The sequence below is a fragment of the Callorhinus ursinus genome, unplaced genomic scaffold (genome assembly GCF_003265705.2).
Source record: "Callorhinus ursinus isolate GAN/ISIS: 27379988/994484 unplaced genomic scaffold, GSC_fseal_2.0 scaffold11, whole genome shotgun sequence".
Taxonomy (NCBI): Eukaryota; Metazoa; Chordata; class Mammalia; order Carnivora; family Otariidae; genus Callorhinus; species Callorhinus ursinus.
Window position 1 is genome coordinate 28,058,625 of NW_027397073.1, and position 27,604 is coordinate 28,086,228.

The 27,604-nt window shown below is 47.4% G+C and overlaps 1 protein-coding gene across 5 annotated transcripts in view; it reads right to left on the minus strand.

Annotated features, from left to right (window-relative positions):
- The window catches only part of SETBP1 (SET binding protein 1), a 362,001-nt gene that overhangs the window by 171,249 nt on the left and 163,148 nt on the right, over positions 1 to 27,604 (minus strand). For all 5 annotated transcript variants that reach the window (XM_073898264.1, XM_073898266.1, XM_073898265.1 and 2 more), the window contains exon 3: positions 7,103 to 7,156. In XM_073898264.1, the coding sequence (XP_073754365.1) occupies positions 7,103 to 7,156 (54 nt within the window). The remainder of the gene's footprint in view (positions 1 to 7,102; positions 7,157 to 27,604) is intronic.

Here is a 27,604-nt window from a genome sequence, read left to right on the forward strand (position 1 = left end):
TGGAATGATTCTTCCCCACATGGAAAAGCAGTTATTATGTGGTGAATTCAAAACATGCCAACCTGTTTCCTCATTGTTGTGCGTCTGAGACAAGAGATGACACTGTCTCCCTCTGCCTCAACTCAGTTCCCTCCTCTGGAGAAGGGGCAGCAACCTTCACGATTCTGTATTTGGGAGTTTGGGAAGGGCGGAGATGAGAACAACGGAAATTCTTTGCCAAGATGGAGGTATGCACAATGCTCTGCAGCAGTCCCCTCTACTACTCTGAGATGTGCCGACTGAGTTCTCCTGGAACCTGGCGAAGCTCAAGAAAATTCAACAGAATGTACAAAAGTGAAGAGGAGGCTGCTCGCCTGTGTATTACCGGGTTTGACTGATCTTAACAGCAGGGATAAGCTCTGATTCAGTGTGGCACAGCAGAAGTGGTTTAGGACACAGAAGTTTGATCCAGACTGCCTGGCTTCAAATCCCAATTCTGCCACGTAAGGGCTTTGTGACTTTATCTTCTCTGCTTGTAAAGTGGGGACAATATTTTTACTGATTTCACAACGATGTTATAAAGATTAAATGTGATAATGCATGTAAAGTTCAGAGAACACTGGCCTCTAGCATACTCTGAGTAAGTCGTTGTCACACGTACACTCAACCAAAGGCAGGGTGAACAGGTATTAACAACTCCTGTTGAGTCCAACAGGGGCTAGATGTTCTGGAAAATCCAGAAGGACAGGCAACTTAGGAACTCAGGGATTCATGCTAACAAGAAAGTACCTTGGAAAGAACTCTAATTCCTCAACCTGCCCTGCTACTTCTCCCAGTGTAGGAGCACCCATCTGTAGCAATCAAAACACAGAACATCATGAAGCCATAGGCTACTGTCATGGCCCCTTCTCTGGAGATGTGCACAGTTAGGATATCTTTCTCCTCAGATAACTCCATGGCTATACCTTCCTAAAAAGCAGCTTCACCTCACAAAATATTTGGGGTTCTTGCATTAAAAACTTCTGGGTTAGGACTCATGGAGCCCAGGATATTATGCAGATGGTTCTATCCCCTGACGATGTATGAGCAGAGCTGATAGTAAGGCCTGAGGAAAATGGAGTAAGGTTCATTTAAGGATGACAAAGCTCTCCTCCTATGAACGCTGGACCATAATTATTCTTAATCCAGGGATGAACACTGGAGCTTCTAAGCTTACACTTCCTTCTGGGCCCCCATTTTGGTTGATGGCATCCCTACTTCTCCAATCAGCCAAGTATTTGCCAGCTCCACTGATCGTCCCTCAGCAACAGTCCCACTGACCGAGGTCTCAAATGGACCCATGGCACAGGCTCATTACTGGGTTCCCTCTTCACTTCGTCCCACCTACCTATGAGGAAACTGTCTCCCCTCATGGCACTGGCTCTTCCCCACTCTCAAACCATCACCGGCTCCACCATCAGATGGATTATAAATTCTAAACTCTGGATCCTGATTCAAATGAATCAACTTTAAAATGACATGTTAAGATAATCAGAGAAATCTATCAGAAAATATTAAGGAATTACTGTTACTTTTGACAGGTGTGATAATGGCATTGTGGTTGTGTGTGTGTGTGTGTGTGTGTGTGTGTTTAGCCTTTAGTTGTTAGAGAAGCTTACTGAAGTATCTATGAGTAGAATAACATGATGGCTGGAATTTTTAAAAAATACTGCCCCCAAAACTTAAAATTGTAATTTTATACATTCAAAATTAGATAGATAGATTTAGATCTATCTATCTATCTATCTATCTATCTATCTATCTATCTAGGATTATAGATACAGTAAGACTGGCAAATGGTAATGGTAATTATTATGGAAGCCGGGTCAGCAGTGAGCTGGGAACCAATCATATCAGCTCCAGAAAGCTGACTATCAAAGACTTTGCAAACATGTTATTAAACCGTTGGCAGCTTAGAATTGGTCACGGTGGGGATACTTACACCACAGAAATCAGAAAATGCTACAAACCGGGGCTTTTGTCGCAACAAACCACTGAAGTCGGATAATTGATAATAGAGGTTGGGTAATATATGGAAGCTTATTGCACCTACTTTGGTATAAGTTTGAAAATTTCAATAATAGTTCAGTTTTGAAAAAATCCGACTATCTCCCCAGACATTTAAGACCTTCTGCAACTTGGTTCCAACCTAATTTGTAACTTCTGTCTCTACTCCAAGTCTCCAGAACATTCCCGAGCATCTCCACCCTTGTTTTGGGCTTCATCCGGCTTCCCCAGCCCTGGAATGAGTTTACTACCTCACTATCACTATCTTGGCCCAGGTACAATGACACCTCTACCTGGAAGACTTCCTATCTTGCTCTATATAGATACATTTTCTCCTTCTCCTGAATTCTGAGATAATTTAACCTGTAGTTCTCTAATGCAAGAAAAAATTGAATTCACTGTGTGCGGCAGGCATCATGCTAGGCTGCTTTCACAACATTGTCCCATTTGATCCTTACAACTATCTGTGAGATAAGCGACACAACTTTTTTGTTTGATAAGGAAAACGAGGACTAAAGACATGAGGTAACTTTGCCAGGGTCACAAAGCTGGTATCAGTGGCAGAACATTACAGAACTGACGAATTCTGGGGAAGCATCTGCACAGCAGGGAGCCCCACATAAAGGACTCCATGGGTGCCTTTGAATAAAATGGCAACTCAGTGACAGAAAGCCATTTTCTCAACCCTGAAAAATGTCTTCCTATGGGTTCTGATGTACTCCCTCCTCACCTTCCACTACCATGTTCCCTTGGCCATAAAGGCAATGGACATTTTGGAAATTCCTTAAAAATGGCTACCCTTGATGGAATAACTATTACACTTGCTCTGTGAGATCCTGTCACGAGGCACCCGGGAAGTAAAACTCCATTTTTTCTAAAAGAAGTATCCTCCTCTCCTTTGAGACAATGGGGAGTCTATAAAGTAGGTGAGAACCATGTGCTTTAGTGGGCTTGCTCCTCTGGCAGGAATGCATTTTTTCAAGGTCACTTTCCCAGCACTGAGCCTGGACGTGTGAAACCCTGCATCTGAGTGTGGGCCCCATGGTATGATTAGTTCTTCACCACATTCCCCACCTGGGCTGTCGTAAGTGTGCACACCAGTGCCCATGGGCGCATTCACATGGACACTCCACTGCAAAATTTAAGAAGCCTTCACATTGGGGCATGTGGGTGGCTCAGTCGGTTGAGCGGCCGTCTCTTGATTTTGGCTCAGGTCTCGATCAAGTCTGCTTGAGGATTTTCTCTCTCTCCCTCTGCCCCTCCCCCAGCTCTCTTTTTCTCTAATAAATAAATAAATCTTTAAAAAAAAAAAAAGAAGAAGAAGAAGCCTTCACATCTCTGCAGGAGCCAAGAAACAAAGAACTAACTGCCAAGAAGCCTTGGCAGTTATCCTAGATGAGGACAATGGATTCAGCATTTGCCTGGGATTGCTCCTAAAGATCTCTTGCTCCTGGAGATCTCAGCCCGCAAAAGTAATGCAACGTCTAGCAAGGGGGAAGTGGTAAATATATGACGAGACCAGCAAGCAGACAAAAATGGCCAGTTGCTAGAAGATTCTTCAGTGACATGGAAAGCATGCAAACAAAGAAGAAGGTAACAAAAAGCATATAAAATATGATATCACATTTTTAAAAATCCAACAGATGCATATATATCGATGTACAACAAAGACCATAAGACTATACCACAAAATGTCATTTTCTAGATTTCTGGGGTGGAGTGAGAGACTTTTGATGTTTTTCTCTACTCCCCAGATACCTTTTTTAAGTTATTTTTTTTAATAGTGTCCATCACTGCACAGGTTACAAGTTTTTTTTTTCTCATGATGAGAACTTTTAAGACTTAGTCTCTTAGCAACTTTCAAATACACAGTATTATTGACTAGAGTCACCATGCTGTACTTTACACCCCTAAGACTTATTTATTTTATAACTGGAAGCTTGTATCTCTTGACTCCCTTCACACATTCCAAAATTTCTACTGTGACTACTTACAGGGTTTATACTGGGGCTGGGGGGGCGGTGGGGGGGCGGAGAAAGAGAAAAAAAGAATGGAGAAGAAAGCATATAATTGGTGGACTTTACTAATGGGAATAAGATGCCTGCTTTTATTCTCATGGCGGGTGGAAAGGGATGGTCGGGCAAAAGGGGATGAGGGTCCTTATTTCCAACCATCCAAAGATAAGAAGAAAAGGAGACTCACTGTGTCTGCTCCTTCAAAAGGCAAAAGAACAAGCGAATAGAAAATAAAGATGTGTTTTGGGTGGGAACCAAATGGCAGTGAAGGGCCTGAGAGGTTGAGATGTGAATTTCAGAAGCTTTTCCACCTGGGCCTTTAAAACTTGCTGGGACGAGCCACCTGTCAGCCCCGGCCTGACTCTGGGAGATGGTTCTCCCTTGTGCGGTGCAGAGGCCAAGTGCACCAGGCTGGAGAGAACACCCGCTGTTGTTTGGAAGCCTTGGAAGCTTTAGCATCTGCCAGCAGGCTCGTCCTTGGAAGTAACGTGCTTATTTCCAGGAATGAGCATGCTGTCTTTACAAACCAGGAATCATGGACAGAAAGACAGACAGTCACTTCCCTACCCTCCTCTTCTCTGTGTGGATGCAGAAAGTACAGAGACAGAGAGACAAAACAGTGTAGTGCCATACAGTTGTCACTCCACACTTTCAAAGCCAGGGACAGTCAAAGATGAGTGAGGACACTGGGGCTCTTTTCCCTAAGCGGCTGCAGCAGGAACAGGCATCAAGGAAAAGAAAACCCTTTACATGCACTTGGTAAGTGTGCATCCTGTGAAAGCTGACAGGCCCGACTGCAGTGAACCCCGGGGGGACATGGGGGGTCCTCGGTGTCTCAGTGAGTTCCCCTCCTGAAAGTCCGCCACACTTCCCAGAGGGGAACGTGTCCGTGAATTACTGCAGACATCAGGATGTGTGGGGCTCAGTTTCATCTGAAACTAAAAGAGGAAAATAACAGAAGCCAACAATTTGGTGCAGTGGGGCTGAGAGAAGGCAGCCCAAAGCATGTGGGCAGCATTCTGTTTCTGTTCAGAAAAGCACCCAAAAGGGTGGTGTTGACTTGAGACACATCCAGGCCTTTTTGATTTAGGAATAACAGTGAAGAATTAACTTTGATCTGGGCATTACACTCTGGCCTCAAGACTCCCAGGGCTTCCTGGCCTCGGGAACACGCATCCTGAGGAGTGAAAAATATGCATTTATGTCTCCAGCCTCAGGGGAATGACACACAAATGGAATAAAGTGGAAAGGTCAGACAGAACCAGGGGAGTGAGCCATCTGCACCAGCTACTGTGGGGTTATCTGTGGGAGCACGAAAACTGCCTTTCTAGCATCAGGGCCTCAAATGTTATGGACGTACCCCAAATATACCTAACTTTCCCTTCCCTTAAACAATTCACTTTAAATCTAACATCTAGAAATGTGGCTCAATAGACATGGCAAGAAAATGACCACCTCAGAAAGAATCGATGCCAAAACCATACACACACACACATCCCTTCCACAAACTCCGTCTCTACCATGTGCCTTTTCAAGCCACAAAACATCACACAAGTCTTTTTTCCTCTTCATTTTTATAAATTTTTGGATAAAAATGAATCTTTAGCTGGGATGCCACTGTGTGTGAGCGTAGCCGTGGACGGGGTATGGGTTGATGTTGATCTTCTTATGTTTCTGTTTCACATTCCCTTAGTGCACCTGCAAATTTGTGTGAATATGTGAATAAGTGAGTATCAGTTGTCAATAGTTGCCAGAAGGCTTGCTGGTTATCTATTTTTAAAACCTCCTTGCATCAACAATGGATCAACAAGGATCCACTGAGGACACCTCACCCCAAACCAGGGCAAGGATTCATCTTTGACCCTCACCGTCGGAGCCCTTTGTTTTGTTCAGTCTCTTTCTCAAACCCCTCACTTTCGACTCTTTGTTCTTGTCCCCAGCTCTCTGTGTGATCTGGGGCCACTTCTTACCCGGACCCCAGGTCCTTAGTACCCCTGCAGGATAAAGGGACACACAGGATGTACCCCACATAGAAGTACAGTGAGGGCATGGTGAGCTCTTGGGTGTGAAACAGATTTAAAGAAGAAAACATTGCCAAATATATGGAATTCTTGCTACCAGAAAATGACTTGCTCTGTCCCAGAAGGTGTCTGCCATGAGCGATGATATCTCCTCACAGAGGTATGGAACAATGGGAACCTTAGGGCAGGCACTGGGTTGGAAAGGTGATAGAAAGGTTCATATTGAAAGAAGGACAGGGGCAGGGATGGAGGACCACAGCTGTCTCTCTTGGGTTTACCTCTCTTTGCATATACATGCTCTGTCTCCACTGGGGTGTGTGGGGAACTCAAGGACCTCTGTGTGTCTGCTATGTATTTGTGTGTGTGTGTGTGTGTGTGTGTGTGTGTGTGCTTACACGTTCCTGCACTGACAGGAGTCCCCCTCCAGAGACAGGGAGGGTGATTTTCCATCTTTACCATCACGAAGGAGTTCCTCAGAGAGCCCTTGCCTGCTCCCTCCCATGGTCTGCCCGTGATGACCTCCAAACAGCATTCTGGCCAGAGATAATGGTGGGCTTTCTCCTGCCCAGGATCAGCAAAACACAACCATCTGCCTGTGCGAGAGTCTGAGATTGACCTGCCTGCCACGCCTCGACTCTAAGTCATTTACACACAAAAGAGTTCAGAAATGTTAAGTATACTGTCACCAAGAAGAGAAATACAGGGAGAACGCCAGCCTGCCCTCCACCTCCTTGGTTTAGCCTCTTCCTCTGCTAGGCTGCCCACCACCATGTATTACAGACATCTTGGCCTATGTTTTCCCCCCACTATAAAATATTGAGAGACAGCAGAAAGAGGTAGCTTTGTTTGCGAAGACATGAGGGAGAAGCTGAAGGAGAGGGCAAGCTACCAGGTCACTGTCAAGGTTGACAGTGTCAGACTGTCAGAGAAACTGGAGATCCATTATGGGGGTTTCTGCCCTGGCCCCAGCTTCGTCTGCTCATGACCAAACTATGGGGCATTTCTCTCTCCCGAGCTTCACAAAAGGATCAGTGGACTTACCTGTGGCTGAAATCCTTTGAGGTCGCTGGCTGCAAGGTCACTGGCTGTGAGGAGCTGGAAAAGAACAAAGGAGTCTTCCTGAGTGATACTTCTCCACATCTGCCCACAGTATCCCCAGGACAACTGATCAGCAGTGGACTTAACCACTGCCCAGATCTGGAGCTCGAGAAGCAGAATCGCAAAAGGCAAACATGATATTTCTGGGCTAGGAACCTAGACCCAACAGCCTTCTCACCTTGTGCCCACCACACCTCTGACTTTACCTCCCTCTGCTGCCCTCTCTCTGTGTGCCACCAATTCTACTAAGGGTCTTAAATTACAGATCAGGGACTACGTGTGGACTTTGGCAGGTCCACAGGCTCCTGAAATCGTGCATGAATTTATAGACGTATAACACTTCCTTAGGGAGAGGGCCCTGACTTTCTTCCTACTATCAAAGTAGTCTGTGATACCAAAGGTAAGGAGACAGTTACGAACCATCTCCTCTGGGAGGGCTGCTTCTTCCCCTTCCTCCCGCCCCCCCCCACTCCACACCTCCCCTTTCCTCTCCTTCTCCTCCCTCTTTTTCTTTTTTTTTTTCCTTTTTCTTCTCTTCAATCAGACCAGTAAAAATAACCCTTCCCTTTACCCACCTACATGTGACTCAGTTTCCCTTCATTATATATTACCCTTTGATCTTATATACTATTTAGGTGTTCACGGCTTATGCCTCCAATTGCCATGGTTTAGATATTTCCTGTGTCCCTGTGTTTAATCAATATTAAAGGGTCAAGCTCATGTTTTGATATTTTTGCATCCTCTCCAGAAAGCACTAAATAGAAGCATACGATTAATTACTAAAATGATCACATTCTTTATTGTTGCTCAAAAATGCTGGGAAATTGTAGCATAAAGAGAAAAAGGGCAGATGCTTATTTTGATTCAAGGAGTGTGACTGCTAGCTTTGTTAGGCCTGGAGAGAGTTTGCGAAAAATAGGAAAGATTTCATGTTTGCTGTAACAATATTTTGTTTGGTTCAAGAAAGAGAGGGAGTCATGCTGGGCTCCAGTGCCTCCAGCCTTCGGGAAAGCTCAACTGGGCTGTTCAGCTTCTCTGTATCACTTTGCCAAAAATGATACGTAAAGTGGTGTTAACTCCGGCATAGAGCAGAAATGAGGCAGAGAATGTACACACTGTACCTTTGTCCCCACACCCAGTCCTGAGGGCTAGGTTCCCGGGGCTGCAGGTGCCCAGAGAAGGTGGCATTCATCCTGACAGACAGCCAGCCAGATTGGCCGCTCTGCTTGTTATGAAATAGCCAAGCAACAAGCCACTGGGGCACTTGACTAGTCACCGAGGGCCAAACCTAATCATAAGACAGTCCCCGCCTTTAACCCACAGTTGGGTCAAAGGAGCAGATGTGTGTATGTCAGTGTGAGCAGAGGGTAGCAGCAGAGTGTAAGAACCCAACTGTGCGTGCACAGAGCAAGAGAGGTCAGGCGCCGCTGCCAAAAGACGGAGTTTGAACTGAGCCTTGCAAATGGAAAGGCTGCAGGACAAGACAGTTCAGGTGGGGCAGCTGCAAGGGCCAAGACATGGACAAAGAACGTGCCCTTCCCGACCCCGCTCCCTTGGCATCTGCTCATGCCAGCCACGGCACACATTAAGGAGGAAGGAGGGAACCAGGAGACACTGAGGGTCGAGGATGGTCGGGGTATCCAGCAGAGTGTCTGTTGCTTCCCACACTTTTTCTTTTTTAATCTTACAACGGCCATGTGAGATAGAAAGCAGCCCCACTTTACGGAGGGGAAAATTGAGACTTTGCGGAGGATAAATAGCATTTTCTAGGTCACCCAGGTAGTACATGCATTTGGGGTTTAAATCCAAAACTCTATTTTCCCAAAGCTCATCCTCTCTCTTCCGTACAAGGATGCCTCTGGATGATAGCATGTTGGAGATAATTTGCTGAGGTGCCATGTGTAGCAAAAAAGATGAGTGCTACTTTTTTTGACAACGTGCCACAGGCAGTAATATAAAGCATGTCCCTATGAATGACCACTCATGGACCCTTCTTCCAGACATTCTTTCATTTAATTGGCAATGACCATCTACTCTTCCGATCTTACCAATGCAGTCTAGGCCTCTAACTTGAGCTTGAGCAAAGGTTAGGGTGGAGCTGAGGAGGAGGGACGGAACAGTTGGAGGGAGGTGTGAGCATGGGAGTGACCTTTGCAAGGGCAGAGCCACCAACACGTGTTAGCATATAGGACCAGATCTCGAATTCTCTAGGCTTTGGGAATCCAGCAGGCAGGCACCTTTCTCCACCTCCCCCCGCCCCCACCGCCCCTTAACAGAGTTCACCAGACAGAGAGGATGCGTGAGACAAAACATCTACTTCCTCCTAGCTCTGAGATGCTTCATCTGGAAATCAACCACAAGCGTGTTCAAAGCATCTCAACATATGCACTGTTCCCTCATGTCAGCGCTTTTGGGATTGAGAAGTTGCCAGATCCATCTGTTTGGATATAGAGATATGGCATCTTTGGTTATTACTTGTTACGCCCCTAGCTCAACAAAATCAGGATCTATCCTACCTTCCTGGAAGCCTATATCCTCTTTTCTTCTCTTAAAAGGAAACCAGATGCATGCAATTTAGTTCTTAATTGTTTAAGGGTCTGTTTTGTGCTGTCCTGTGTATTTTTTATTTTTTCACCTAACAAGACCATGCCCAATAAGACCATGATTTATATCTTATGTAACTTCTGCATTCCTCAAAGTGATGAGAGGAGTCTAGACTGGTGATCAGTCAGTAAATACCTGTTGACCAAATGACTTAAAAGGAAAGTGGGGAATACTGTCAAATACTGTCAATACTGAGAATGCCTCAACTGCTGAGCCTGGAGAGCAGAAGTGCGAGAGACGGCTTACGACACCCTTCAAGTCAACAAGAGCAAATGGCACTCAGTATCTAGAGCATTTCCGGCATGAAGTAGGCACTCAGATATTTCAATGAATTAATTAACTTACATGACGAGAGCAAGCTCTTCTCTTCCCGCTGTAGGTTTATGAGTGAATATTGGCTTATACTTCAGTGTAGGTGTCAAAGGTTAAATTGAAGTAAAGACAGGATATAGAGAAAGAAGTTGAGCAGTGAAGGAACCCACTACCACACTGAAGGGAGCTCCCCTTCCTGGGGATGAAACCATACAATGGGCCCGGGGCCATCTGGATGTGTTAGCTTATCCAAGTGGGTTTGGGGGACGCAGTGAGGAGGTATCAGGTGTGGTTAGCAAGTAACTACTAGAACTCCTGAATTCCTTACCTTGGGGATTCTGAACTTCCCTCACAATCTAGCATGCATTCCAGGTGTTACCTGACCTGGGAAATAGCCCAAGGTGAACCTTGCGACCTCCTCCCTCAAGGGTTCCTGAATGACAGTGTGCAGAAGTCTGCTTCTCCCAAACATCCAGCCAGGAACCCCTGCCTGCCTGGCTCCCGGCTTCTACCCTTGCCGTAACCAAATACATGAGCTCTCGGGCCAAACACAGACCCTGCTCCTTGACTACTCCCCTCTACCAAGCTGATTATTTCCTAAATGTCTACACATTCTGCACCCAGGAAGGAGAAAGGGCTGGCCCTCGGCACTGAAGTGTCGTGCTCAGATGGGGCTTAGAAATACAGGACAGGAAGTCCTCCTGTATTCTGCAATTGCAGCCCACCTAGATCTGGACCCCCAAAGAGTTTCAGGACCTGAAGGAGACAGTTGAAGTTCTCTGGGTGGATGAGAAAAGTCACCGTGTCCCCAGTGGGGTCAGGAGGCACCTCTGCTGGGGAACTGGATCAAGGGAAGGTGGTTGAGTCTGAGAGCCCCCACTGGGTCCACCTCTCTCTCCCTTCAATCACAGCGGCTCTGCTTTTCTCTCTTTCATATCCACAAATTAATTTGGAAACAAATGTTCTGCCACTAAGACAAATTTAAACCTTCCAGACTAAGTCCTTATTTTGCAGAGGTTGATAAGTGACTTCTCAAGATCACGCGGTTAGTCAACAACAGGCCCGGATGAGGCCTTTAACCCCCAGTCCCTCTGCAGAAACCCCTGGCCCCAGACACAGTTGGCTGCCTGCCTCTGGTGAAAGTGAGATACATGTGCGCAGAACACAGGGGAAACTGAGGCCTGGGCAAGAGGACATGAGCGTGTCCCTCCACACAGCCACTGCCCAAACCATCCCCCTACTCAGAGGATGGCCTCATTCTGTCCCACTGGAAAAACACGTTCCCTGCCCAGAGCAGCCTGGCGGTGTGTGGGGAGGGATCCACGACAGGGAGGCAGACAGGGAGGAAAATGCAATCTGCCATGGCTCTGGGGACTTCAATCAGGCTGAAGTTAATGAAAAGGATCCTGCCTTTTCCCAGGACTGCTAAATGTCTGCACGGCTCCCAGCAAGAGGGCTGAGTGGGTGTTGGGGGAGAAGGGCAGACAGAATTACATTTAAAAGGCAAAGGAAGGAGAAAATTCTTTCATCTCCCTGGTGGAGTGGCCAGTGTTCCTGGGGCCCTGTCTCGGACCATTCTCATTCCTGACACGTCTTGCTGTTCTCTGGAACAGTCCACATTCAAAATATTAGGATGATGACCCTGCTTTCCATTTTTGAGGAGCTGCAATTTCTCTCTTGGCACAAGTGGCTGTGTTTTTCTTTTTCTTTCTTTTTTTTTTTTTGGTCTCTCCAAGCCTGAGGGGCGGGGGTTAGGGAGCAGAGAGGAGGATGAAGGAAGCTGTGGGGCCCTGAGGGGGCGAGAGAAGAGTCTCTTCACCTCCTGCTCTTCTGCCACCCAGGTCTCTGTGTGGGGGTCTTCCTTTGCTTCCCTCACCCAAAGTCCCCTCCATCCAGCTGCAGCCAGCACCATCTTGTGCCCTCCAGCACTGCCCCTCAAGCAGCTACCCTTCTAGCTGCTAACTTCTGCAGCGTTCAAAGTTTCCTTCAGAGGAGGAGAGGAGACAGCTCCCTTTCCTCCCTATGCCCGCCTGCCCCAGGAACATCATTTCCCCTCTCCTGGCCCCTGGCCAAAAGGACACAACTCCTCTAGGGCGAGTGCAGCCTAACACATCCCCACCGATCCCCCAGGCTGACCTGGGACACATGCATCTGGGAAGGGGGGTCACTGACACAAAAGGGTGGGGGGAGAAGGGTCACCCTGGACATCTGTCCAGAAGGATCTCAACCTTGCAGACAAGCAGCTGGACAGATTGAAGCCTGGTTGCACTGAGGATCCTCTAGGTCATTTGCCCTTCCCCCATATTTCCTCCCTTGTGGGCCAGAGAAATAAATGATGGCATGGGAGATGGATTGGTGGGTGGGTGGGTGATGGATGTTTGGATGCATGGATGGATCCATGGGCAGATGGATGCATGCATGCATGGATGCATGGGCAGGTAGGCAGAGAGATAAAAGAACACAGCAGTGATGGCTTTAGGGAAATAAATGCTCCATTTTTAAACTGTCTTTAAATATACCATCCTTTCATTAAATAAAACATCTACTTAAGGGGCACCTGGGTGGCTCAGTCGCTTAAGCATCTGACTCCTGATTTCGGCCAAGGTCATGATCTCAGGGTCGTGAGATGGAGTCCCATGTTGGGCTCTGTGCTCAGCAGGGTGTCTGCTGGAGATTCTCTCTCCCTCTCCTTCTGCCCCTTCCCCCACTCACCCTCGCTCTCTCAAAAAAAACCCCTTCTACTTAACCCCATTTACACACACATATTCAAACTGTTCCCCTTTCCTATTTTATGGGAAATGGATCTTTTTCTCCCTCTTTACTTTGTGAAGTGTCACTTGCTTCCTCCTTTGTCTATAGGATGGAACCTGAACCCCCTCCCAACCCAGCCCCTCAGCCCACACAGTTCAGGACAGCCTCTGTGGAAGGCACTGTCCCAGCAAGCTGAGACAAACACCCAATCAAATGTGTGACTGAGTTTGTTGGAAACCAACTAGCCCCACTCTCTAACCTGGCAAAAAGGAAACTGAGGCTCAGAAAGATTGTGAGTCACCCAGTGGATAATCTGGAACAAAGCCAACCCTATGTATGCAACTGAGAGAAAGTTTTAGATGCCCTCACACGGAGGACTGGGAGACTGTGAAAGGGCCCCGGGGAGCTGCAAGGTGAGTCAGGGGTTAAGACAGAAAAAAGGGAAGAAGGTGAAGGTGACCACCAAGCGGCAGGCTCTGGAAGCACCCACCAGCAGTGAGCCCATTGCTCCACTGGTGCTGCAGAAGGAAATGTGGAAAGTGGAACAGGGAGGTGAAACGGAACCGTCAGGTTGCCGCCACTCATAGGGCCAATAAATGGCCATTGCTGTACAAAAGGGTATTAGTTAGACTCGGAGGAAGAAGACGCATGTCCTAGCCTGGTTTTAGCTCAACTCATGGTGGGATCTGTCATGGGCTCACTTCACCTGTCCGGGTCTTCTTTTACTGCCTATAGAATGAATTCTACGGTCTCTCTGGCCCTGCACTTCTAGCACCCCAAAGTGTCCTTAGCTCAGGGATGCAAAAGAGATGGAACAGACTGTCTCTAGTTTCTTCCCTCTCCTCTTTTCCAGTAACTCTCCCAGCCAAACGCACACCTTTAAGAGGCTGTCTATACTGCCTGGAAGAATCCCTAATCAGAAGGAGGGAAGGGAGGGCGGTGGGATGGTCTTGTACCGCGTCTCCATTACTGGACTGGTGTGCAAACAGGAACTTAGACAGATGGTCACTCAGACGGCGATACAGATTCATCAGCCCAGTGAGCCTGCAGTCGTATCCACATTCGAGCTCAAGGTAAACAACCTTACAATTCTGAAAGCATTAGTCCACCTGCCAAAACATTTGGGGTGTGTGGTATAGAAGCCAAGCAGCTGGCTTCCCATCAGCCTAAGAAACAAGTAACACACTTAAAGCTGCCATCCTGGTCCAGTTGAGTGTGCTTTTGCTAAATCCCCTCAGCCCTCATGGAATTTTAAAGGTTGAACCTGAAACCACTGACAGCTCCAGCCTTAGCTATGGAATCCTTTCCCAAAGAGCAACAAGGATGACTAATAATAACTGAATATAACTCTAAGCAAGCCTGGTCTTGAGTTCTTATTTATTTTTTTAAATGACGGGGTTCTAATATTTACAGGTGAGATCTCTAACAAAATCCCCTAGGTATGCAGCCAAACGAGCTTTACTTTTTTTTATTTTTTTTAATTCCATATATAACCTTGCACATATAGTCTATGTTCTAATGGTGGTATGTGTATTTGGTTATTGTCCAAGTCACAACTATTTCCACTTCTGAGTGGGAATGTCTTTAATCCTTCTTCTTGTAGATTAGAGCTGTAACCACAGACACCTAATGACAGAAGAGGACTCTAAGGCCCTAACCTAGAACTCCCTGAGACAGTGAGTCTTGTTTTATGTCACTTCAAACTGGTGAACTTGTAGAAGCTTGTCCCACCGTCTCTGAAATTTCTATTAGAATTATTTTTAAATGCCTTGTTCCTTAGACCAAGAAAAACAGATGTCACGGAGAGCATCTTGTGTGGTGTTGGGTGGGAAGTTTACAAAGGTCAACCTGGTATAAAATGGTGACACGTGACATGGATGTTCACAGCCCCATTTCTTAAGGATTTCGGTAAGGAGGAGCTCAAGGAGGTGAAGTCATTTCTGAAGGTAACAACTGGTAGGAAGTAGAATGGCTACGGAGCCTCGTTTGGCTGACTCATGTTTTTTGTCACTACATCCTAATGCTCTGAACACTCCTCTTTGGGGAATGCGTGTTATCAGAGGTTCCATCACATCCTCTGAGATGCCCCGACACCTCAAAACGAACCATGCATAACAAACTTAGAGAACAGTGCTTTTCAAAGTGTACCCTAAGGAGCCCTGGATTCCACAGAAGGGTCCCGGGGACTATGAGCAGGTGAAAGATGCGAGCTGAGGTGAGGCGTTCCAACCCCCAACCCACTTTATCCAGTTATTTCATATTGGACTTCCGTGTTAAGATGATTTAAAGCTTTGTAAAAAAGAAATTTGGAAAACTCATATCTTCGAAGGCCCTTAGATAGGGGAATGCACCATTCACAGTGCTAACAGAATATACCCGGGGAAAAGAGAATTAACCTTTAGAACTCATTTTAAGAACACATTAGACCTCATTTTAGGAACACAGCCTTTAATACTTGCCATGAGTTACTCATCAGAAAAATGCATTCTCTTCCTTTCTCTATGCTTTCTGCTGGCAGTGATGTCTGCTCTCTTCATCTGAAGTTCAGCAAGCTACATACTTAAGAAAGCATAACTAATTTACCAGGAAAGGAAGGAGCTAAAGATATGTTGCTTCTCAGGAGCACAATCTGGGCTGTAGGTCCTTTCCTTCAAATGAAATGAAGAAATCGCATTGCAAGCATCTGTGGGCTGTTTCCAAAGACGGTAAAAGGCCAATAAAGGAGGTTCCCCTCATTGAACATATGCCAAGCAAGGCTGGATGCTGAGGCAGGGAGGGAATCCACCCCTGTCTCCCTCTTCTCATCATTTGCTGAGTTTCTGCTTAGAACTGACCAGATGATCTGCTCGCTTGGCTCTAAAACTAGTATTAAGGCTTTCAAATGTGTCCCCTCGGCGAATCCCAGGAAATTGATTTACAGCCCTAGGCTCACTCACAGCAGAGAATGGAAAAGTCAGAAGGTGCTTGCTTTAGAGAGGGTCTGAACACTAGAGTCAAAAGCTCTGCTCCTCAGCTCGATGTGGCCAATTTGGCTGAGAATCTGGGTCCCTCAGGCCAAATCTGGAGCAATTTATCAGTTACAGGTGAATATCTAAAAGGGATACAGTCAAGCAGGACCCAGTGAGAGCGGAACCTCGGAGATGCAAGTAGTCAGAGCTTCTGTAAGCCTCGGGTAAAATGGAAGGATCTCCTCCAGAAAGCCTACCCTGAGCTCTTGGGAATGATAATATGAAAAACAATTTATTTTTCAAGACCCACTTTTGCCTGAGATTGTGCCAGGTAGATGCTTTAGCCTTGTTATCCCTCTTAATGTTCACATTACCAATGCAGGGTAGTACTGTTTTCAACATTTAATAGTTGAGCAAACTGAGGCTCAAACTGGTTAAATAATTCGCGGTTATGGAGGCAAAAATGGTAGAACTGGAATGTGATCATGATGCTGAATCATGACAAGGCCAGTCCCCTGCCTAAGGCATCTACGGCCCCCTTCAGGCATGCCTAAATGAATTGGTGCTTTCTCCCTTCCTACCATGCCAGGGAGTCAGCCCTGGCTCCAGAGACATTTTTAGCATGGACAGCTGTGCCCCAAATGACCTGCCACGCAGGTAGGAGCCAGGCTTCCCATGAGCCCCGGGCAGCCGCACAGCATCGCATTTAGGGTAATGTCCTACTGTCTCGATATTCCCCTTAAATTTCTCTGAACTCAAGATAACATTTTCAGAGGAGCTCTGCTCATGACTTCTGGCTGACCAAGACTCACTAGTGTCTGCCACAAACACCGCTGCTTATCATGTGTATCCTCTCTTCCTAACCAAGTTTATACTCTCTCTCCCACTGCCTTTTTTTCCTCCTTTCCAGCTACTAAGTGCCAGGTTCCAGGAACCATCGCAGATGCTGAGAATCCCCACAAACTATTTAATGCTTTCCAGGGATCAGCTCATATCATTATACCTTCTCAAGAACCTCATGAGGCAGTACCACGAGTACACCCATTTTACGAATGAGAGAGCAGAAACTTAGCCACATGAAATAACTTATTCAAAGTTGCAAGACAGTAACCGAGAGATCCAGATAGTCCGCTCAATTCCATTTGAGACCAAGGCCTATGTTCATTCTTAACTACTCCATATGTGTGGTGCTGCCAGCAGTCTAGATGCTGTCATAGGTCACACTTCCTCCCACCTAGAAAAGATCTCTGTCTTTTAGGGACGCTAACTAAGACACAAAGGAGGCAGGTGTTCATTAAAAAAAAAAAAAAAAAAAAAAAAAACCAAATCAGTAATGAGAAGGGGATAGTTGCATTCCAAGGAAGAATAATATCATTGTGTCACATAAGTGGGCACTTTCAATAATACACAAAAATGGGAAATCCCAAGTACTCCATCTCTGTTACTATAGGCATGAAACATGGCTTATGTCCTCCTTGAATGCAGCAGAGCATGAGGACCAGGAGGAAGAAGTCGTCAGGGCAGTTTTGCACCTGACAGAATGATGGAGCTGGGCAGCAGCAGGTACAATCTTCAGGGGAGACAGACAACCATCTTTATTAAAGATAAAAGAAGTGAAACAGGAGTCCTTCCTCTCATTTGCAAGAAACAACCTTCACAAACTAAAATTTGAAAGACAGTCTTTGTTTACCAAATACCTCTGCTTACAGTTTTCATCAGAAATATTAGTTAAGTATTTTTAAAGAAGATCTGGTTATTTGCTTATTCACTTTATTTAACCAAGTGAAACGTGCTCGTTTATATGCTGTGCTTTTGGTTGAAATGACAATCTCTTTGAGCTGCCATTTGTAAACTGTTCGCACAACCAACGTGCAACCTCTTTCACAAGTGACCCTGCTTTTGCATTGGTGTTACAGACCTTGCAAGTGCTGAGTCCTCACTTGGTCCTGCCACTCCCTGGGACAGGAGTTCTCTGAGGACCCAGACATCTGGCTGTTTCCAGAGTGGTTCTTCACCATTGACGATAGGCTACAGGGTCTGCCACAGCTTCTAAAGATGACCCCCAATATATAAAGCTAGGAAAACGCCTTCAGAAAGTAGGACTAGAATCCTATCATGATGACTTTGAAGGAGGCATGGCTCCATGGCATATATACACCCTGGTACTTTGTTAAAAATCTCTCCCTCTTGTATTTTATACAGGACTTCTGGAAACGGTTTGGCTGTTTCCTGGGGGGGGGGGGAGGTGCATGTATCTGTTTGTGTTTCATGTAGTCCTGCCTTGACTGTGGTTTGCTTAAAAATGGTCTCTTGTGATTTCACTCTCAAGAACAAGAAGATCGTCTCACAGAGGTATCTGGAAAATGGAGGTCTCCCCTTTATCAAAGTAGCTCAGTCAAATGTGGATTCTATCTACCTATACCTCTTCTCCAAATAAGGTATCCTTATTTTGTTCTCCCTGAAGTCTCATGTGTGCCTGACTCACAGCCCACCCATTTTTGGACAAACTTGCCCATAATTTCTGGCTGCCTCAGTTGGAGACGCCTCTCTATACATTGCCCACTGAGAATGAACGAAATGAATGTACAACACAGATGCTGCATCAGCAGGACTGGATGTAGCTGCTAACTCAGTCTGAGACCCTTAGTAATCATATGCCCAAGCCACTTATTTATAGCACAAACACAAAGGGCCTACCACAGGGACTGGCGATGTTCACTTTTGCAGTCATATTTGGCAATTCACTGGTAGTGCGACCTCATGCAATTCACATCTCCACCTGGCTCTTAGCATTCCCCACCTCTGACATGAGGACCTCTGCAAGATCACCTCACAATCTGACAGCCTGTGAGTTGGGGAAAGCTATAGGTGGTCCCACCGCTCACCTAGGGCATTATCAGGCTTCACACACACCACCTATCACTAAAGGCACTTGGGGGTGAGATGTCACAGAAGATGGTGGAGCGGTCAGATGGTAAGAAGAAGGGCACTTGGCAGAACTGAGGAGTTAGTGAAGCCTAAGCGTGTCTTCAGAAGAATCCATGCCCTCCATCCCTCGTTGGTCTTTCAGAGAGTAAGAGGTCTCTTGTTTCTCTCCACATCCCTTCCTACTTAAGCCTGGTTTCAGGCAAGTATCCACTATCAATCAGTTGTATCATAATCACCGTGTGACTATTCTCAGGATAGCTATTTGCTATGTTTCACTTTTAACCAGGCAAGAAAAATTGGGAGTCTGCATGTCTTTTGATAAAAAGAAATTCCAGATCTAAGGAATTTGAGAGAGGCCCATCAGTTGGAGGGCATCTGCTACATGGGAGCCATACGAAGCAAGCCTGACTCTGGGGCAGAAGAGGGACAAGAGCGGGCGGGGTGGGGAACCACAGCGACAGCAAAGGAGAGTCACGTCAACGGCAGGGCCCCATCTCTCCAGTCACCCTATGGCTTTCCTTGACCTTGTGTGATATTAACAGGAATCTCAATTCTAAGACACACAGCTTATTTCCACATAAAATTTAAGAGTTTGACAATAGGGCTGTCTTTTAATTATGTACTCTGTAATCAACCAGGTGCAAAATGGCTGGTATTCTTCATAGCCAAGTCACAGGGAATGTTGCCCTATTTCATGCTATAAAGTGTTTTCATTATAACAAGAAGGAAGCATGAGATGGATAAAGTACTTTTACTCCCTAAAGCTAAAAAATTTCAAATGATGATCTCACTTAATCATCCCAACAGCGATACAAAACCGAAAGGGACAGAAACTATCCTGCTTGTTTGACAGATGGAGGAAATGAGGCAAAAAAATTCGTCAGTGACTTGCCCAGGGCCATGTTCCTGGCTGTAGAAGTCTTACTGTGGAAGGGACCTTGGGGGGTGGTTATCCAGACCAGCCTCCCTCCAAAGCAGGAATCCCCTTCTCGAACTTCTCTGACAGATGGACACCCAGCTTGAACACTTCAGAGGAAGTGGCACTTGCTATTTTAGTGCCGCAGCAAGAGTCTAGAGCAAGCTCTACCTTTATTCTGTTGAAATATGCCTCACTGAAACTCGTCCCCAGAGTCCTGAGAACAGAAACTAACTGCTTGTTTTTTTAAACCATCATGATCTTCCTGTCAAGCAGGGAATGTGAACCCCATTTTACAGATGAGGAAACAGATGGACTCATCAGCCCACTCCAGGCCGCACATCTCAAGTTAGAACCAGATGCCAAACCCAAAGGATTTTAGCCTCTTCTCCTTTCCCATGCATTCTCCAGCTCTGCACATGTGCACATGCTACAGTATGCTCAGTCCTGCTGCCAGGAGCTGTCCTTGGCACTTTTGGTTACAGGTATCAGATCTGTACATCCCCAGGTGGGATATCCCAAGTGTTTTTGATTCTTCTTCTCTGTATATGGTTCCCAGTGTCATCACCATGGAGCTTATAAATGCCCCCCTACGCGCACCATATCGGACGGAGGAGTAATTGTTACTAATCAGTCTTGTGCTGACAAATCTTTAATGACTGACTCTCAGAGGGTAGCAAAACCCAAGTGTAAGGCATTTGCCAATTAACTCCCATAGTGTAAAGCACTCCTGCTGTTTCAGGCTACCAACCTGAAGGCACTGATTGCAGAGCTGGGAACAGATGTGCCCAGCTGACTCGCACCACCATGAGCTGGCTCTATCCAGCACACCGCTGGTGTACCCATGGGTCTATCTGCTAAAGACCACTGACAGCTGGACTGGAACTCAGGCCAGGTAACTTGTATGGAACGACACATCCCAACAAGCTCAGGAATTAATATGTCCTCTGTGCAAATCTTGGTGTGAAATAAGCCCAGCTATTGAAAGGAATAAATGTGAAAGATGCCGATATTCATCCAACAAAGTCATGCAATAAATATTTATTTTTCTAGGAACTGGGGATATAATAATGACAGTTAAAAAAACAAGTCCTTGCTTTCAATGAGACAGACAATAAAGCGATAACAATAGGAATACTAATAATGGTGTAAGCTGTCGATTTTAATAAAAGATAAAAATAAAAAAGAAGAAAGGCGATGGGGGATGGAAGAGTAGGTATGAAGTAAGAAAGTGAGCCATGGGCTATTTGGGAGAAGAGCAATCCAAACAGAGGAAGCATGATGTGCACAGTTACTGACAGGAACGTGTGCTTCCTGTGTTGGCGGAACAGCAAGGAGGCCAGTGTGGCTGGAGCAGAGCGGGCAGGGGCGACAGTGCTTAGAGGTGAGTGTGGAGTCAGGCTACAGAGCCATTAAGTATTAATCCCAACGTTTAGGTCACAGTACCTTACTCTAAAGGGCACGGGCAAGTCACTGGAGAAGACCAGACACTGGACATGGTTTGAGCTCCCCTGTTAAGCGGTCCCCTTGAGAACAGTCTCCAGTATTTGCTGATGGGTTACCCATAGAGTGCGAGGGAAAGACACAAGTGGAGGATGATGCCAAGGGGTTTTGGCCTATGAAGCTGGAAGAATGGAACTATCGTTTGTTAAGATTGGAATGATTGGGGTGGGTGGTGGCGTAGGAAGGGTTAGTAGCCGGGAGCATCTTGATGTGGCTGGGAACTGAGAGCTTCAGGGCAGAACAGGAGGCACACAGTGGGTTGGTGGACTGACGAGCAGCTTGTCCTGGAACGCTAGGTATGCTGAGGGTGTCCTGGGCAAGGAGACTTGAGAGGAGTTTGGGGTTTATCCACGTGTAGGCTATGTTGAGAAATCCGCACTAGGAAGAACTCCAGACGTACGTGAGGAAATCCCAGCTAAATGCAGTTGACACTGCTAATCAGGGAACTGTGGAAATGGCACTTGGGGGAAATGGGACATCAGGCTCAGGGGTCTCAAGCAGGAGAATGGCTTGCAAATCGGAATGGCCTCTACGATCTGTAATGTGAAAAGAAAGCTAGACTTTCGAAGCTGAAGGCTGGCATTACTTAGTGCGATGACCTTGTTCCAGTCACATCCCTAGAGCTCAGTGTATTCACCTGGGAAGTGGGAATGCAGGTGAGACAGGGTATCCTGCAAAGTAACCCATGCCCGACGGTCAACCAGGGTCAAGTTCAGCTACTAACTCTTCAAGCAGCTTACTCTTGAGCCCCTGTTTTGCCATAAAGAGTGGATAACATTAGGCACCTCCTAGGGATGTCGGGGTGATGAAACAAATGGCTGTCAAGAGCACAGGGAGAGGCAGTTGCTTCAGAGAGCTGGGCTGCCTCCCTCTTCCTTAGGTCTTTCAGGGGCATGAGGAGGCTCAACTTGGACCACTTAAGTGGGAGAATGGGGAGAGCGTCCTGTGCCACATCACCAGACCGGATAGCTGGCATTATGCTTTATAGCCCTCCCTCTCCCCTACCTGCCCTCAAGCCCATGACCCTCCCAAATCCTTTCACATGGGAGGGTTGTGGGCAACGCGGAGGGGTCTGGCCATGGCTCTGCTGTGACTAGGTTTTAAGTGGCCACCTCAGCATAAGGCTGACCACGTGCCTCCCTGGGCTGAGGGCAAGGGTGGGCAAGAGGTGAATGGAAATGCTGTCTCTTCTGTGGAAGCTTTTATTAGAAACAGGGGATTCCCCATTACTATTTCAAACTCTTTGGGCCGAACATGAAATGCCCCAAGGTCAAATTTATTAGTGCATCTTACAGCCCCGAGAACTCTTGGCTTTGGTGCCAAATCCCTCTTATCTCCCTTCCCTCCCTTGAGCCTTGTGATTTAGCCAAAGCAGCTGCTCATACCCCACCAACCCCAGAGTGGTTCAGTCTGTGTACAAAAATAGACACACACAGGCGCTCACCGCTTTCATGGGGCCATCACCAGAAATTAGATGTACTCCGGACATTCTCCAGTGAGGGGAAAGAGGAACTGATAGATGATTACATGGCAGAAGGACCGAGCTTGGGCTGGGCCCCAAAGATCCAGAACGGGTACACAAAGGCACCTGAAGAAAGAAAGGTCTGAATTTTACCTGTCTGAATTTCAGCTTCCTTATTTCCAAAAGAGGTCCCCAAATATCTGGCTAGCTCACAGGATTTGTGGGAAAACTAAATGGGGGGGCCATGAATGTCCATTGCTGTCCTTCCTGTTCTACACATGAAGGGGACTACTGAGGACATCAGTACTTCTGATACCAGAAATAACACTGTGTCTTCCAGACACATTTTACAGGTCTCTATCGGAGGGCTGTGCTGGTTCCCGAGAAATCGGCAACCACATATGGGGCTTGCTTAGGGGTGGGGGAGGGGCCACTGGGCCCTCTGTGGGTCTGGCTGCTCCTGAGTTGGACTTAGGATTCTTCTCAGTAGCACAGCTACTGTGTAACCGCGGCTCCGCACCTTGCTTGGTGGGTATGTGGGGTGGGGGAGGGGACAGACTGGGCTTCCTGCAGCAGGGGTGAGGAATATGGCTGAACAAGCGGCAAGGGGCACGGCCTGCCAGGAGGCTGCAAGGGATACCCTGAATGAAGCTGAGGGCACCACTAGCTGAATGTCGGGCCTGCCTTGGTTTCCCCTGTGTCTCTGAGCAGTGCCCCCTGCCCAGAGGTGACCCTGAAGGAGGCGGGAGGCGGGTCGGGCAGGGCCCAGGGCCCCAGCCTCCCAGCCTGTGCCTGTGCATCTCATTATTGAGCAGGCCTGAATCAAAGCAGCTCCGTGCAGCTGCTGTCCTGTTTAATCCATTTGTAATCAAAAGTGATTAGCATGGATGCCTCGGTGCTGAGGTTATTGTGTGTGTGATCAAAGCCACGGCTCCTGCCCGCGTCCCAGAGCTGCTTGCACCTGGGAGGGCATGGCAGGCCGTGAGCCTGGGCCATGGGGCAGGCAGCCCCTGGCAATCTGAAGGAGGGTGGGCTCCCTGAGCAGAACCAGGAGCAGCAAGGGCAGCCTTGCCTGTGAGGCTCAGCAGCCTTAAGGAAGTCCCTGGGGGAGGCCCACGGTCCCGGTTTCCCCTTTGGAGGCTGGCCTTCCCAGTCCAGAGACTTGGGGGAGCTGGTGGACCCCGAGGCAGACCAAGGACAAGCAGGGCTCACTCAGCATTAGTTAGACTCATGAAGGATTCTTAAACTGCTTTGTTTTATAGGAGAGGCCACCGAGACCCAGAGCAAGGAACACAGAACATGCCTGGCAGGCGCTCGTGTGTGTGTGTGTGTGTGTGTGTGGAGGGAAGGAATGAGACCGGGAAGAGGGAAGGGGCCAGGAGAGAGGACGGGACAAAGCACGTTGCCCCAGGCGCTGCAGAGCTGGGAAGGAGACCTCACCGCAGGCTCACGCCAACAGAAGAAAGCAAGCCACCTGCTAAGGAGACAAAGCGGGAAGAGCCAAGGAATCGAGACGTTCTGGGCCTTTACTGGTTTATGTATTCCTTCCCACACACCAACTCTGGTAACTTTCGCAGCCACATCTCCCTAAAACCAGTGAAAGCCCAGCCCAGCCCTTCCCTCTACTTATAAATCGTGCGTGAGTAAAGCCTGATATCCCATTTCTCTCTGGCAGTCCGGATTATGAACGTCATGAAGATCCAAATGAAGACTCCACTCTTTCAAGAAACTTTCCCAGACCGCTCGACTCTTCTACCATGTTCTTTGTATGTACTGCTCATGAGACACTTAGCATGCATTGTCCTACTAGCGCCTGGTGACAGGGGACATAATTCCTTGAGTGTTGGAAGAGGATGAGTGTACGAGTTGAGCTCCATCAGCCAGACGGAGGTCTCCAAGGGCATCTATTGTGTAGTACACTTCAGGACAGCCCCCCACACCTGCTCTGGGGTGGAACGGTTCCTGAGTCTTTGACAGGAGACTGGGAGCTCCTCGAAGGCGGAGCTGGACCTTTATGACTGCATCTGTCTCCAGGCCAAGTACAGTCCTTGGAGAGAGACCTGTAACGGATGTCGGCTAAAGGCTGAATGGAAGGCACAGCGAGTTTTGCATAAACATGTGCTGATTGCATTTTGACCTGGCCAGTGAGGCCGCCTAGCGATGCTCTATTTCCACCCAAACTTCAGCACCATTCTCAAGGAGTAGAAGAGAGGCAAGGACTGGGGGTAGGGCAGAGGGGGCCACGTGGGGAAAACAAACCAAGGAGCTGCTTTTTTACAAAAAGGTTTTCCTAGAGCAAAGAAGCTGGGGGCTCCTCACTCCCACTGGGGATACAAGAAACAACCTGGCCCTAATTAATGGTTTGCGCATAGGACCTGGGTGCACAGCAACGCTGGGTGGGACTGGCATCTTGAGTTAGGGCAGATTCTAATCTCCCAGCAAGGAGAAGAGTCTTTGCGAGTTACGTGCATTTTTTAAAGATCCCAGTGGGTGCCCGGGATACAAATTCCATGGTATGTCACGAGTGAAGGGCACAGTTTTCACCACCGATTGAGGAGATAAAGGGACACCCCAGATCCAACGATCCAACTTGTGTACAACATTGTGGGGTCCTTCACACCAAGAATGATCGAGTTTGGGAGGTGAGCGCTACACTGGAAGATTGGGAGGCTATCTGGAAACATTTACAATAGACTCAAATACTAAGAGAATGGATCTTTCTCTGGCCGAGTTCTTCATCATGCTGGAAGATAACCTCATTCTCCAAAAGGATCAATAACCAATAATTACCCAGTACAGAAGAGGTGACTGGTGGTAATAGCCAGCCTTTATGTGATAAGCTCTGGTGTGTGCTGGGTGATCCATACAAATCTCATTTGTTTCTCAACAATGTTACTGAGTGGGCAACAGTTCTCCTATGTTAACGATAAAGAATCTGTGGTTAAGTCATCTGCCCAAGACCACATGTTGGAGAGTGACTGGGCTGAGAGCTGATTTGCCCCTCAATTCCTCTCTCTCTGCCTCTGAGCCTTTGCACTCTTCCCCATGGCCTTCTGCACTGCTGGCTCAGCCCCACACTGGAGAGGCCATAGCTGAGCAGAGCTGAGGCACGGTTGTGCCCACCTCACCTCTTTGCCCACTCACACTTCAGTGCCTCACCAGATAGGCAAGCCGTCCCTGACTCATGCTGCCGGGAGAAAGGTCAGAGCGTATTCAAATAGAACCCTCTCATTTTACAGATTAGTGAACTGAAGCTCTAAAAGGTTAATCATCTGCTCAACACCACAATTGTGGCTGGTGATAGGCCCAGGCTTAAAAACCAGCCCTCTACCTCCCCCGTTCAGTGCCATCTCTGTTGCATTGTGGTATCTGAGAATAGAATGGGGGCATGGGGGTGGCTGTCTTTCAGGCACTGGCACTGCAAGGGGGCAAAGCTCTCCTTAAAACGCCCCGAGGTATTTTACTAAGATGGTGCCAACAGGGGCACACGGGCGCCCTGCCCATCTCCACACCCAACAGCCAATCAGGGTGGCTCCTGCCCAGGCGTCCAATTGGGACACCGCGTGCTGCATCCATGCGGCCTTTACAAAGCTGCACAGACTTCGATGAATGCAGGAGACTAGGGAGAGCAGGTGGAGATTCTCTTCCCTGATTTTTGAGAATCCACAATTTCAGCTTTATTTGTAATAGATAGTGAGCGTAAAGAAACTGACAACAGGGCCATCAGCAATTGGGTTAGCGACACTTGAGGCCATGGTGCTTCAGTGTGACTGGAGCCAGCTGTCCAATGCACAGAACGACCTTTGGCCCCATCCTTGGAGAAATGTAATTCTCTTCATGGCTCTTTCTGTCCTTGGGGAGTTAGGAGCCAGAGCTGCCAGAATAATCAGAAGCCTTCCTAATGACGATGCTCAAACAAGCAGAGATTACGCATTGTCAGAAATGTAATCTGCAACTCTTCTCATCTTGTTTCATTGTGTTTGCATTTTTTAAACCACCTCTTTGGGAAGAAATGAGACGGTTGAGTCCCTCCCTGTGCGTGCCCCTAGAGATGCATTTACCTTCATCTTAAATGCCAGGGGAAAAATTAGAACGTGGTGTATTCAGAGGCCTTCTTGTTTTGTGACTTCTAGCCCATAATGTGGGTAATACATGCCTTTTCTAGACATAAAACTAAACATGGATTAACTGTGGGTACATTCTCTAGGAGTGAAGGCAGATTCTCTGCGTGCCCCCTCCCGGCCTCTGTCGAGACCTCCCTACAGAGAACACTGTCCCACATGTGCTCATCTGCCACAGGGCAGGGATGATGCTCACTGTACCCCCTGCTCCAACACTCTCTGGCGGCTTTCCATCATTTTTAATAACACCCACAATCCTTACCATGGCCTTCAAGGCTCTCCACGAACGAGCTGAGCTCTGCCTGCCGCTCCACCCTACCCTCGCATCCCCTGGACTGCAGGTTCTCCCAGCTCCAGCCACAATGCCTTCCATGCTGTTCCTTTTATATAGCAGTTCAGTTTCAGCTGTACTCTAGAATCACTGGTGAGTTTTACACACACACACACACACACTCATATACACACATACTGGAGATTTTAATTTAATCTGTTCAGGATAAGGTATGACTCTAGAGAATAGGTTAGAGTTGCCACAGTGATTATGTTGAGCCGTGGTTGAGGACTAAGGCTTTAGTACTTGCTCTTTGCTATTCTTGGAATTCTTTTCCCTGAGATGCCTGCCTGCCCCTAACTTCCTGCAGGTCATGATGTGAATCAGAGGCCTTCTTTGGCTCATCTCTCTACATCAGCACCTCTTTCTCTCTTCCATCACTCTCCACCCTCTGGACCTGTTTTATCTTTCTTTGTGCGTTTATTGCTGACATCTTATTATGCATGTTAAGTCACCTATTGTCTGTCTCCCTTCTCCCAGCCCTTGTCCCATCCTCCTTCAGTGTAAACCCCCCAAATGCAGAGACTGGTCTTGTTTTCTTCCCTGCTCTATCCCACCTGTGCCCAGCA